This window comes from Pelophylax lessonae, assembly GCF_965119305.1.
Source record: "Pelophylax lessonae genome assembly, chromosome: 2".
Lineage (NCBI taxonomy): Eukaryota > Metazoa > Chordata > Amphibia > Anura > Ranidae > Pelophylax > Pelophylax lessonae.
Window position 1 is genome coordinate 506,466,874 of NC_138769.1, and position 14,606 is coordinate 506,481,479.

Here is a 14,606-nt window from a genome sequence, read left to right on the forward strand (position 1 = left end):
ATTGAGATATTTTTTACCAAAAATATGTAGCAGAAAACAAAATTGGCCTAAAATGTTAAAAAAAATTTGATTTTTAATTTTCTTTGAGAATTTCATATAAAAAAAATGTGAAAAATATAATTTTTTCTAAATTGTCGCTCTTTTTTTGTTTATAGCGCAAAAAATAAAAAATCGGACAGGTGATCAAATACCACCAAAAGAAAGCTCTATTTGTGGGAAAAGAAGGACGTCAATTTCATTTGGGTACAGCGTCATACGACCGTGCAATTGTCAGTTAAAGTCACACAGTGCCGAAACACAAAATAGGGCCTGGTGTTTGAGCAGCCAAATCTTCCGGGGCTGAAGTGGGCTGGATCACACCAGATGCAGTCCAGTGTGTTTTTTATTGCATATCAAAAACACATGGACAGTGTTTAACATGGCCTTAGATCACACCAGTGCAGTGTATTCCAGTGCAGTCAACAAAAGTAAAACGAGTTTCATGAAGAAAAATTGCAACATATCTGGAATGCAACAAAAGGCATCAAAAAACACACCCGAAGGCAAATGTCCTCAATAGAGATGAAGGAGAAAAAAAAAAAAAAAAGGGGGGGGGGGGGGACGCACAAGATTGCACCAAACATGTGAATGTAGAAATTGGGGCGTGAACTGGCCCTTTGTCAGAGTGCTGCTGTACAGAAGGTTACAAAAAGGTAAGTTGAAGTCAGGTTTATACCAGCTGCATTTAAAAGTAGATTTTATTTTTTTATTGAATCTGCATAACTGCATTAACTCATGAGAATTAGATCCAGCCTGGGGTATAGCTACAAGGCAACACTAGAGCTTTTACAAATAAGCCGAGATGTAATATCTGCAAAAAACAGATGGATGACATTCACATTTACAAAGCTTTTTATCGAGGATGCCAACAATAAATATTTTAATTGAATAAAGTTCTGCACAGTGGTTATAATTTTAATATGACAGCCACTTGCAAACAGGAGACTTAGATGTGAAGCCAACTACTACGTGATATACTGAAAAGATTTATTTTTTTAGATTACATTCTGTCTCTCACTGTTGAGCTTTAGAGGTAACAAACATGCACTTTTCCTAAGGACTGCTTACATTCCCAAAATGTCAGTCTCTGCAGAGATGCTAAGGTCACGGCAGAGTGTGTCGATCAAGAAAGCCACATGTTGGCTTGCCTCAATGATAAATCATCTGACTAGCACAGTTAGATAGAAGAAATGTCTCCTAGCATCCCAATGAGTTCTGAGTGCAGACAAATTTCGACAAAGTTTTAAGTGATGGGTTGTTTTTTTTTTTACTTTAACCACTTAAGCCCCGGAGGATTTTCCTGCTAAAAGACCAGGGGGTATTTTGCGATTCGGCACTGCGTGACTTTAACGGACAATTGCGCGGTCGTGCGACGCTGTACCTAAACGAATTTGACATCCTTTTTTTCCCACAAACAGAGCTTTCTTTTGGTGGTATTTGATCACCTGTGCGATTTTTTGATCACGCGCTATAAACAAAAAAAGAGCGACAATTTTGCAAAAATAGCAATATTTTTCACATTTTTTTATATGAAATTCCCCCCAAAAAAAATGTAAAAATCAAAATTTTTTAACATTTTTGGCCAATTTGTTTTATCCTACCTATGTTTGGTAAAAAAAAAAAAAATCGCAAAAAGCGTATTTTTATTGGTTTGCGCAAAAGTTATCGCGTTTACTAACAAAGGGAAAGATTTTTGTCATTTTTGTTGTTTTTTTTTTTTAACGCGTAATGGCAGCGATCTGCGATTTTTTTTTGCGGTACTGCGACATTGCGGCGGACAGATCGGACCCTTGACTGACATTTTTGACACTTTTGGGGTTACCAGTGACATTTCTACAGTAATCAGTGCTATACATATGCACTGTTACTGTAAAAATACACTGGTAGTGAAGGGGTTAACTTTATTTGGGAGGGAGGGGCTGTGTGTGTCCCTAGGGGCGTGCTTTCTACTGTGATTGGCTGTGGCTTGAGCTGTAAGGACACTGATCAACGGATCTACATAGTAGATCCGTGTGATCAGTGTCTTTACACCAAGGAGAATGACAGGTGGCTTGTTTACACAAGCTGCCTGACATTCTCCCTCTCCCCCGACGATCGCCGAGTGACCGGCGGACATCGGGTCCGCTGGTCACACGCGCGGGGGGGGGGGTCCGGGGGCGCGCGCTCGCTCCCCAGACCCTCCCAGGCTAGTGACGTTAATTAACGTCACTCTGCCTGGCAGGGGCTGACCGCCGCAGTAAATCTACTTGCGGCGGTCGGCAAGCGGTTAAAGCTGCTATTTAACTGGCAGGAAATGTGATTGCGAACAACACAAAAATGGCCAAAGAAAAAAAAAAAAAAAAGTGATTTCATTATTTGCAAGTTGCAAAGATAACAACCATGTGCTTTACTTACAAAGAAACTTTCCATCCTAATAACAATTCTACATATATATTCTTTTTAGAAACATAAATGAAATGTATAAACTCATCCAAGCAGGACATTTATTTTATGGTGCATGCATGGAGATGCAGGGGTGGGGGGCGGGGTCACACATGTGATAATATTTACAGTACTTACTAAATCATTTACTATAAAAGGAAACCATAGCAGGGTGGATAAAAATCAAGGATTTAACAAAAAAAATTGGATTGTTTTAATTTAATTGGATTTTTTTTATTTTGATCAAATTTATTTTAATAAAATGCTTTTGAAGTAAATATCTAAAGATAGTTTTCTCTTTAAAAAACAATATAGTTTATTCAGCATGAAATGGAGCTTAGTTATGTAGCATGAGGCTGTATATTCTGCAATATTTAAATTTTTTGGTAGAAGAATTTAATGAATCCAAGCTCTGCAAGCTGAGAGAACATACACTTCATTGATGAAGTCACACAATTTCACAGTATCCATGAGATAAAACAAAGTTCAGGAATATTCCTTTATTCTATTGTTTTGCAAATCTATGTACACTAAAAACTGTATGATTGAATTGGTTCTGAATTTGCTATTTTTCTAACCTGGCAGCTTAATATTCTAAATAGGAAACCTTCAATTTGTTTGCAAAAAATAAAGATTCTAACTACCAGCAAGAATAAGTCCTTACATTTAAAGAGCACCTGTCATGTCAGGTCCATAATGGCAGCACCTGTTAGCGGGCATCCACTCACCTGCTGCCGCCACTTACCTCTCCTTGTTGTGTCAATGCCACACACCAGCTGTCCCATTAAAGTGAAGGGGACTGTTGGTGAGTCAACAACGAGTCAGAAGAGATGACAGTTGCTCTTTAAAAATTATGATTTAAAATCAACAGAATTTAAATCAAGCCTTTTTGCTAGTGATTTAAATCAAATATATATATTATATACATATACAGTACAGACCAAAAGTTTGGACACACCTTCTCCTTCAAAGAGTGTTCTTTATTTTCAGGACTATGAAAATTGTATAGTCACACTTCAAGAGGTAGTCACCTGAAATGGTTTTCACTTCACAGGTGTGCCCTGTCAGGTTTAATAAGTGTGATTTCTTGCCTTATAAATGGGGTTGGGACCATCAGTTGTGTTGTGCAGAAGTCAGGTGGGTACACAGCTGATAGTCCTACTGAATAGACTGTTAGAATTTGTATTATGGCAAGAAAAAAGCAGCTAAGTACAGGAAAATGAGTGGCCAGCATTACTTTAGGAAATGAAGGTCAGTCAGTCCGAAAAATTGGGAAAACTTTGAAAGTGTCCCCAAGTGCAGTTACAAAAACCATCAAGTGCTACAAAGAAACTGGCTCACATGTGGACCGCCCCAGGAAAGGAAGACCAACAGTCACCTCTGCTGCGGAGAATAAGTTCATCCGAGTCACCAGCCTCAGAAATCACAGGTTAACAGCAGCTCAGATTAGAGACCAGGTCAATGGCACATGGAGTTCTAGCAGCAGACACATCTCTAGAACAACTGGTAAGAGGAGACTGTGTGAATCAGGCCTTCATAGTAGAATATCTGCTAGGAAACCACTGCTAAAGAAAGGCAACAAGCAGAAGAGACTTGTTTGGGCTAAAGAACACAAGGAATGGACATTAGACCAGTGGAAATCTGTGCTTTGGTCTGATGAGTCCAAATTTGAGATCTTTGGTTCCAACCACCGTGTCTTTGTGCGACGCAGAAAAGGTGAACAGATGGACTCTACATGCCTGGTTCCCACCGATGGTGTGGGGGTGCTTTGCTGGTGACACTGTTGGGGATTTATTCAAAATTAAAGGCATACTGAACCAGCATGGCTACCACAGCATCTTGCAGCGGCATGCTATTCCATCCGGTTTGCGTTTAGTTGGACCATCATTTATTTTTCAACAGGACAATAACCCCAAACCCACCTCCAGGCTGTGTAAGGGCTATTTGACCAAGAAGGAGAGTGATGGGGTGCTGCGCCAGATGACCTGGCCTCCACAGTCACCGAACCTGAACCCAATCAAGATGGTTTGGGGTGAGCTGGTCTGCAGAGTACAGGCAAAAGGGCCAACAAGTGCTAAGCATCTCTGGAAACTCCTTCAAGACTGTTGGAAGACCATTTCAGGTGACTACCTCTTGAAGTGTGACAAAAAAAAAAAAAAAAAAAAAAAAGGATTCCAAGAGCACTATAGCCTAACGAAAGATAGAGAGAGCAGTAGCTGGCCTTGTCTGTTTGAAACTTCACAGCAAGAAGTGTAAAAAGGGATACGTTTCTGGAATAAGATCACAGCAAAGAACTCTCCAAGAATCTGAAAAAAAGAATTGTTGCTCTACATAAAGATGGCCTAGTCTATAAGAAGACCCAAGAACCTGAAACTGAGCTGCAGCACGGTGGCCAAGACCATACAGTAGTTTAACTGTAACAGTGGCAACCTGTGAAGCTCTGGTGAACTCCATGCCCAAGAGGGTTATCGCAGTGCTGGAAAACAATGATGGCCACACAAAATATTGACACTTTGGGCCCAATTTGGACATTTTAACTTAGGGGTGTACTCACGTTTGTTGCCAGCCATTTAGACATTAATGGCTGTGTGTTGAGTTATTTTGAGGGGACAGCAAATTTACACTGTTATACAAGCTGTAAACTCACTAGTGTCATTTCTTCAGTGCTGTCCCATGAAGATATAATAAAATGTTTACAAAAATGTGAGGGGTGTACTCACTTTTGTGAGATACTGTACATATGCCCATTTAATGACACAGTAAAGAGAATAATTATGGGAATATGTTTCTGTGCTATAACAAGATAAAACTAGTGCATTGAAAATTTGAAATCTCAGTCCACAGGGCCTCTGGCAAATGTTTTTTTTTTACCCGATAAGAATGAGCAAAAGATTTTTCAGGCACTCAAGCTACCGTAATGATACGATCTTCTCTTTGCTGTCATTAGCTGCTGTAAAGGGTGCCTTAGGCTACATGCACTTAACAAAGCCATGCCAAGACCCTATCATCTTGTGTAAAAAATAACTGTCGAAAATAATTATTGTTTGTACGGTTATTACAATGCTGATTTTTTTGGGGGTTTAAAATTAAAAAAAAATAAAAAGAGGTAATACTTACATGGCTTTGTGCGATGATTTTGCACAGAGAGGTTCCCTTGCCTCTTCTTCTGGAAGTTTCCTGATGGTTCTTTCAGCTTTTCCCTACTCCAGGTCTCTCCTTAACAAGCCGGGTGGTAGAAAGGCACCCAGGCACGCTCGTTCCCAAGCTGGTAAGTCACACCCCAGCTCCCCCTTCACAGGAGCTTGACTGACAGTAGCAGTAAGGTATGGCTCCATTACCCTTTGTTTCTAATGTGAAAGCCGGAAGTGAAGGGAGCGGTGCTGCAGCCAAGACAGCATCGGAGCGGGTACAGGAGCCTGGTGTGTGTTTAGGGATGGGGCTGGGTAGGACAAGAAAGGGGAGTTTTTACCTTCATGCGGAGAATGCATTAGGTTAAAAAAAAAATTTAGTCTTTAGAACCACTTTATGTGTTTCTTGTACTATAATCACCAGTGGAAGTCCATTTTGCCCAACACAGTGATCATTTTTTGGCAAGTTCGGTATAGTCCAACTAGCTATGATAATCCAAAGGGGAGGATTCCTAAGGCAAGCTGTCAAATGATACTGTATACCACGTTCTGGTACAATGTATATCACTTGACAGCTTGCCTTAGGAATCCTCAAGATCTATGCCAATGCTTCTGTACATGTCAGTAGCTAAGCTCTAATCAATAATAATAATAATAATGAATAATAATTATTAGTATTTTTCTGCAGTATTTGATCTTAAAAAAACATTGGTTTTATATGAAATTGTAATAAGTAATATTTTTCAAAATTAGGAGAATAGTAAAGCAGTGTTTCTCAATCTTTTTTCAGGCATGGCACCCTTTCAAATTATAGACAATCTCAATCTCAAGGAAAATCTCAAGACACCCCATTCTAAAATGTAAAAAAATATTCTAATAGTTTTGCATAATGCGGAAACATCCACACACGTAGGACACCCAATGTTAGAGGCGACTTTTTCTTCCAAAGCAAATACTCTTTTGCACACTGGTGCTGACTAGTATTGCACACTGGTACTGACTAGTATTCCAATGTTTCTCCTCTCCCTCAATTTCTCTCCATCAGTCAGCTAATGTGACCCCAGTTCTAAGGGCGAGAGGCAGAGGAAGATCAACAAGGATGCTGTGGAGGCAACAGACATCCTTCTCATCAACTGATGACATCATTGATTGTTAGGATATCAGTGTCTAGAAAGTCATAATGATGCACAATACAAACCTTGGGTTGGTGTAAGTAAAAGGCAGGCTTCATCCACCTGCTGGCTTGTATACAATTTTTGATCAATTTTTAAGCATTTTGCCAAGGAAGAAGCCTCAAGGCACCCTGGTTGAAAAAAATGTAAAGACATGGCCAACGTGCTTATCAGTTTTGCTACAGACAGTACAACAAATCTCAATAGAATATGGTCAATGAAAACCTAGAAGCAGTGAACAGAGGCAAAGCACAGGTTCACTTTAATATTGTCTCCACCAGCTTCACATGAAGGGAAGGGAAGTATGTGTTACCAGTAATGAAATCATTAAAGTGTTACACATCCACAACAGTAAAATGAGTCTGTATATGCAGTAAAGCATGCTTGTTATACTCACTGTGGAACCTAAGGGGGCAATCCTTTGCATTGTGAAAAAAGGATGTTTGATCCATTCTTCTCTGATCCTCCCCATCTTCCACTTTCCCCAAACCATCTCCTGATAGAATAGAGGCTAGGGGGCATTCTGCACATGCTCGGTTTGGTATGTATTGCTGGAGGGTTTTTTTTTTTTTTGCCTTGGGGAGGGTGCATGTGATCAGCACATGGCCAACCAGCTCTCTCCAGACAGAGGGTCAGAGGTCCTGCGGCCCCATAGGACAGTCAGAGGAGAATGTAAACCTCTCCTACAAGCTTTAATCCGACACTGATAGAAGTCACAAAACTGCTATATACTGCTGATGAAAAAAGGTATTTAGCAGCTTATATTTATTAAAACAATTGCATTTCCATGTTCTGTGTACTGCGGGAGACCAGATACAGTGAATGCAGGGTCCTGGGTTTAGTAACACGTTAAAGCAGAGTTCTGCCTCCCCCTCCACCCCCTCCAAAAATTAAAAGTCAGCAGCTGCACATACTGTAGCTGCTGACTTTTAATATTAGGACACTTACCCGTCCTGGAGTCCAGTGATGTCGGCACCGCAGCCAATGTTTCCATCGGCTGTCGGGTGCTGCTGCCGCCATTGCCAGTAAGGGAACCCGCCAGTGAAGCCTTGCGGCTTCACGGACAAGTCCCTACTGCGCATTCGCGAAGCGCATTCCGAAGGACGGTGCAGCGGCGCCGTATCCCGGAAGTGGGGAAGGGTACCTGTCAAAAACAGGTACCCGTTTCCCCCTACCCCGGAACGGTGCCAAATGTAGCAGCGGAGGGGGGGGGAAACAAAAGAGCGGAAGTTCCACTTTTGAGTGGAACTGCGCTTTAAGAAAACAGACTAAGCTGTAAAGCAGAATTAAACGTTCCAATTCTTTACAAGGAAGCTGACATCTTATCATCTGTCTCACCGCCAGTTGCCATGGTACAGCATGTGTGAACAGTTAGGACGCCAGCCATTTTTTGGCTTGACCGTTTGGTTGAGAGCGCAAGCAACTCTAACAGTTACCATTCACAGGTAGCATGCCTCGAAAAGAACGGTTTTGCGAAACTCTTAAATTGAGGGGTTTAGTTCTGCTTTAAATGCCAGTCGGCAACTGCTCTAAAGAGGATACCTGAAATTTTATGCATTGGATTTGTGTGAGGCACAAAGTATCTTCCCACAAAATAATAATTTCATTCCTAAACATTTGACACAACCATGAAGATTATGAAATCTCTTAAAAGAAATCCCCGCTAGATTAACCTGTAACGTTTTGCAGGCACACTAAGCATAATAGAAAAATACTATTTTTTATATATATATATATATATATATATATATATATATATATATATATATATATATATATATATATATATATATATATATATATATATATATATATATATATATATAATACAAGTTATTTTATTTATTATACATAAATCTGTTCATGGCTTATTGTTTGATGTCACAGAAGAGAATTGCGTAGGAAAATAATTTAAAATTTGTGGTATGGGAACCGAATTTATATTTAAGAAAACCCATTAGCGTCAAGGTAAAATAGTAAAATATGACATGGTATAAAGAACAGCATCACCATGCAGCATTGTATTGAGCACAATTTTTCATCCAACATTTTATTAACAACAACAGATGGGGAAATGAAGAAAGTTCAAATCTCAGCATGAAACAATTGATATCAAAGACTAAAATGGTTCCATACCTCTGAAGGACTGAGGAATATTTCATCAAACAGACTTCTAGACTCTCTAACTGGGCCGTGCTTAGCATGGAAAACAAAGACACAAGACAAAGAACTGAAGCACAGAAGTAAGGCTTTTGACCTAGAAGTAAATAGTTTCACAGTTTCTCAGCCGACAATTACTAAAATGTTAGAAAATGTTCACACAAAGTGTGATATGACACCTAGGACAAATCGACAAGATTAAAAAAAAAAAAAAAAAAAAAAGAAGGATGGCATACACTTTGATATTGCTTTGTGAAAAGAATAAGGATACAAAGAAAATCCGGAATCATGTATTCTATATTGGACAATTAAGGAAAGGAAATCTATTTGGGATGTAGGATAAAAGTGGGTCCATGAGCTCTCATGCAGAACAGAAAACCTTGACAAAATGCCTCCATCCTAACCCTAATCATATCTTCTCCTTGCCAGTATACCTAATAAATCAATTCCTGGCAAAAAGTAAAAAAAAAAAAAAAAAAAAAAAAAAAAGAAATCAGTGAGCTGCCTATGCTTTCCAACAAATACTGCAACTGGTTCACGTTTACTTCCAGTTTTTCACAAACACCTAAACAAGGTGACTAAAACGACAGTAGATTTCAAACTCTTGGCACTTTTTTAAAAAAAAAATTTAAAATAGATTTCTGAGTTTAATGCCTGGTACACACAATGAGATTGATTGGACAAATGATCTTCTTTTCTATTTTTTGCATGCTAGTCTCCTATCAAAAATAAAGAGTTTACTAAATTTGCAAAAATTCTCGCATGACAGAATAAAAATTTGGAAGTGATGTAATGTGTTGTAGTGCGACAACTGTACCGAATAAACGAAAATCATATGATCTGGTATTGACAAGAAAAAGTTGTGTTGGTCCCATCAAACAATTTTGCATGAATTGTCATGATCAGGTCTTAAAAGCTTTGTACCAACGATCAGATTATCATTCAATCGCTTGCAAAGCAGTATTTTTCATACTATTTTTTGATCATATGTGCGGGCCATTCCAGACAACTGGAAGAAACCTGTAGTTTCCAATTTTTTTACTTTCAATAGATTTTATTGAGTTTAAAGCATACATTCGAAAATAAAGTCATGTGATAAATGTAGTTACAAGTCATAAAACAAAATATAGAACATGAACAGGTAACGCATAGGTAAAGTCAAAGAGCATATGTTGTAACAGCAACAATATTGCATAACAGTCAGACAAAACACTTCATCAGCAAAGTGAATACAAACAATCCTCACGTGGTGGGGGTATAATACCGGCTGTGGGTCCATATGTGCCAGTCCTTGTGGAATCTGGCTCCTCGTGAAACTGAATAAGCGTAGGCTTTTTCTAAAGAAGACTGGAGATTGACCAGTTACCACCTCCAGGTGAGATGGGGCCACTGGCTGCCTCCAGTGTCTTGCTATGGATGTTCTGGCTGCTGTAAGAACATGGCAGTACACCGTTCTCATATCGGGGGGGACGTTGTCCCACCCCAGTGAGAGAAGGGCCATGGAGGGGTTAGGTTTGAGGAGGATCCCGGTGAGATCAGACAGAAGTTTAAATAACCTTCTCCAATAGCTAGCCAGTCCCAAGCAGGACCAGAAAACATGTAGAAGTGTGCCGGGTTGGTCACAATTGCGCCAGCAAAGTGGACTATGGGTAGAGTAAATCTTAGATAAACGGTATGGCGTGAGATACCCTCTAGTGATAAGTTTTTGCGTCTGCTCCCAGTGGTTAACGCATTGGGTAGTACTATGAGAGGAGCGGATAGTTAGTTGCCAATGCGAGTCAGAGAACGTTAGTTGAAGCTCCTCCTCCCACTTGATCATGTGTGAGGTCTTCACAAACCGAGTTTTTTGCCCAAACATATTATAAAACAGAGAGATACCTTTAATGGGGGACGCTGGGTCTGTAAGGAATTTCGATAGTGATTCAGGGAGGGAGAGGGTAGGAGGGGGGAATTTCCGCAGAAAGCTAGATACACCGTTAAATGCATAGGCGGCTCGTGTGTGCAGAGCAAACTCTCACTGAAGGTCTGTAAATGGTTGAAGGGAGTTTGCTTGGTAAAGTTGCGATATCTTGAGTATACCCGTAGTTTCCAATTTTTTAAGAAGCATTCCAGGATTACCAGATTACTGACAAAACAGATTGGGGTGGACTGGTCAAATACTGAAATTTCTGCATCAAAAATGTAATTGTGCGGGGGGCGTGGCCTGGAGCGGCATGGAGTAGGACGCTAGTGACTAGAGCTCCGCCGGCTGATCATCCTTTAACCCCATTTATCCTGCATCCCGGGCCTTACTTTTGGCTTCACGGCACCCTCCTTGTGCCCTAGTACCTCAGGCACCATGTCGCCGCCGAAGAAACCCACGGACACCGTGGCTAAACTCGACAAATTTCGCCGACAGGAGAAGGATGGCTCTTCCCAAGATGGCGCCGAGGCGGGTGCGGGAGGTAGCGTGGCGACTGCGGACACGGTCCGTGTTCTGGATGCGATCTCGCTCTGCCAGACCTCCCTCACGGCCAAAATTGAGGAGATCAAAGCTGACATCTCCCTGATCCGCCAGGACCAACAGAAGCTGCGTGACCGGGTCGGCGAGGCTGAACAAAGGATCAGCGGAGTGGAGGATTCCCTGCCCCCCCCTGCAGCATGTCTCTGATCATCTCCAGCTCCAGGTGAGCCAGCTTTTGCTTAAACAAGACGACATGGAGAATAGACTGAGGCGGTGTAATGTAAGGCTGATTGGTCTCCCGGAAGGGGCAGAGGGCAGAGACCCGGCGGATTTCCTGGAGCGGCTCCTGACCGATACTTATGGGCGCGAGGCCTTCTCCCCCACATTTACAGTGGAACGAGCCCACCGTTTATCGGGGAAACCTCCTCCTCCGGGGGCGCCTCCCCGCACCTTTATTGCTAAGATGTTGAACTATCGGGATAGAGACACCATCTTGCGCTTAAACAGGGAAAAGGGCAATATCCCTTATGGAAATGGACGGATTGCAATATTCCCCGACTTTTCGGCCGAAGTGCAGAAAAAGCGCAAGACCTTTCTTGAAGCCAAACGTAGACTACGTGTCAAGAACATAAAATATGCTATGTTGTTCCCGACTCGTTTGCGAGTGGAGGGGGGAGACAGAGTTCATTTTTTTGATGATCCGGAGGCTGCCATATCGTGGCTGGAACGCTTGGACGCTCGGAACTGAACTCCCCCCCTGCCTCTTCTCTGCTACCCGCTGGTGACCGACTTATTGGCAATTTCTCTCACCTGGCAGCTCCCTCTCCGGGTTGCGTATCCTATACCCCTGTCTGGAAGGTGACTATGACTGCTCCTGTGCTGCCTTGAACTCCCTCACTTTTATCCTGCCCGGTCCACGAACCATCCACTGGTCTGGAAGGGGACCGCGCTATTCTCCTATGTGCCTTGATATCCTCACATGTATGCCTTTATATCTCTGTGTCTCTCTCTCCCCTCCTTTTTCGCCTCGGTGATCATACTCTCTTTCTACCTTCTCCTTTCTATCCTCCTATGACTCCATGTGTGTTGTTGATTACTGCTGCCCATGGGGTTTTTTGGCCGGTGGGCCCTAGTCCTCTTTTCTTCTTCTTCTCTCTTACCAAACCCCTCTTTTCTTCCCCTTTTCTCTACTTTTTTCTCCCTCCTTTTTTCTTCCTCTTTCCTTACTTTTGGTACTCCTTACCCAGTTTTCTAGCTTTCCTACGATTGTGCCTTTGCTACCCAGCGAAGTTTCGCCCGTGGGCTCTGTGTCAGGCAGAGCTGCGCACCAACCACTCCTCCATTGTCTGTGTGGACGGTGGGGGTATATGCTCAGGCTGTTGTTTTCCTGGGCCGGATGCTGGACCTGTTTTTCCCCTCATTTTTGTGCGGGGGTTTTTTCTTATGGTCCTTATTTTCTTAAGTTTTACAGGTCCGGGTTCTGTTGTGGTTGGATATGGGATTTGAATGCCCGCACATGTTTGGGTTGGTGCAGGGCGGGGTGGGGGGAACTGTTTTCTTTATTGTTCACAATTGATCAGTATCCGTGGGAATGTGTATTGTTTACCCTGTTCAGTTTTCTACGGCTATTTGCAATTTTTATGGAACAACTGTCTCTGTGCCTGACCGAGGCTACTCCCCTAACATGCATTGTAACTCTTATTATTGTGGGTCAAACGGGACTCCCGGGGCTCCTGCGCAGCTTGCTGCTACCAACAATTAATGGCCCAACTTAAATTTCTAACATGGAACGTCCGGGGCCTGGGCGACAGGATTAAACGCTCGGCAGTGTTTACCTCTCTTAAAAGCCAGCGTGCAGATGTGGTGGTGCTGGTGGAGACCCACCTTGAGGGCAGACTTCAGATGGCACTCCGTCGCCCATGGATTGGCTGGACGTTCCATTCCATGTTCACTTCCCATTCGCGGGGGGTGGCTATACTCGTGGCCAAGACTGTACATTTTGAGCTCCGGGGATCCCTAGTAGACCCTCAGGGTAGATTTGTGTTTCTTTCTGTGCTGCTGTATGGGGAACCTTTCCTACTTATGGCGTATTATGTGCCCCCCCCATTTTCCTCTACTATCCTTATGGAGGGCCTGGATTTTATGATGTCAAACCCCCACATACCGGTACTCTGGTTGGGGGATTTTAATAATACCCTGAATCCTAGTTTGGACAGACTTCATACGGTGCCCCCGTCCTCTCCCTTACCCACCTCGACTAGATTTGCTAGACTGTTGACGGAATTTAACCTTTTTGACACCTGGAGAGCTACATACCCTGATAAGCTGGCCTACTCCTGTTACTCCTCTGCTCATCAGTCCATGTCTCGCATAGATTTTATCCTGGTCTCCCCTTCCCTCCTCCCACGCCTGTTGGACGCTGGTTTCTCGGCTCGGGGTTTGTCGGATCACTGTCCCTACTGGGTGAAGATTAGTTATGGCCGTGACCGTCCCCCCTCGGCGTGGAGGCTTAACCCACATTGGCTCGGGCTTCTTCCTGAGGAGGCGGATGTGTCATCGGTCTGGAGACAGTTTTTTGCGGAGAATGACCATTCTGCTTCCCCTTCAGTGGTTTGGGAAACGTTTAAGCTACATGTCAGATCCCATTTAACACATGCAATCAACAAGATCAAGGCTGAATCTTTGGAGAGCTATAACGGCGCTCTGCGCAATCTGGCTGCGGCGGAGCAGGCCTTCCAGGCGGCTCCAACACCGGAGGGAGCCGCGCAGCTTAAACTGGTGACTAGGGTGGTAGCGCAGATGGAATACGAAAGGGCTCGTAGGAAGTTATTTTTCCAAAAGCAGAAACTGTTTGAGCACGGGGAGCGAGCGGGTAAGCTCTTGGCTTATCTGGTGCATTGCGAAGATAGGCCCCCGGTGGTGATTAAGTTGCGCTCACCACAGGGTTCTTTGACCGCTGATCCTAAGCAGGTAGCTGATTTGTTCAGGGAGTTTTTTCGGGATCTTTACACTTCTGTGGCTCCGGCGGATGACTCTCTAATGAATGCTTTTTTGGCCTCTATAGAACTCCCCCAATTGTCGGCCGAGCAGGTAGAGTCTTTGGAGGCCCCGCTTACGGTGGAGGAGATCGTGGAGGCCATATCGCAATTCTCGAGAGCCAAATCACCCGGCCTAGACGGCCTCCCAATAGAATTCTATTCAGCATACGCTGAAGACTTGGCCCCACGCTTGTTGGCGTTGTTT

At 42.8% G+C, this 14,606-nt stretch overlaps 1 protein-coding gene across 2 annotated transcripts in view; it reads right to left on the reverse strand.

Annotated features, from left to right (window-relative positions):
• NDFIP2 (Nedd4 family interacting protein 2) overlaps positions 1-14,606 on the reverse strand; it is a 189,095-nt gene that overhangs the window by 91,020 nt on the left and 83,469 nt on the right. Inside the window, exon 4 of one of the 2 annotated variants that reach the window (XM_082246940.1) lies at positions 8,897-8,956. The exons of the other annotated variant lie outside the window; for it this stretch is intronic. Coding sequence (XP_082103066.1) covers positions 8,897-8,956 — 60 coding nt within the window. The remainder of the gene's footprint in view (positions 1-8,896; positions 8,957-14,606) is intronic. 2 annotated transcript variants of the gene reach the window in all.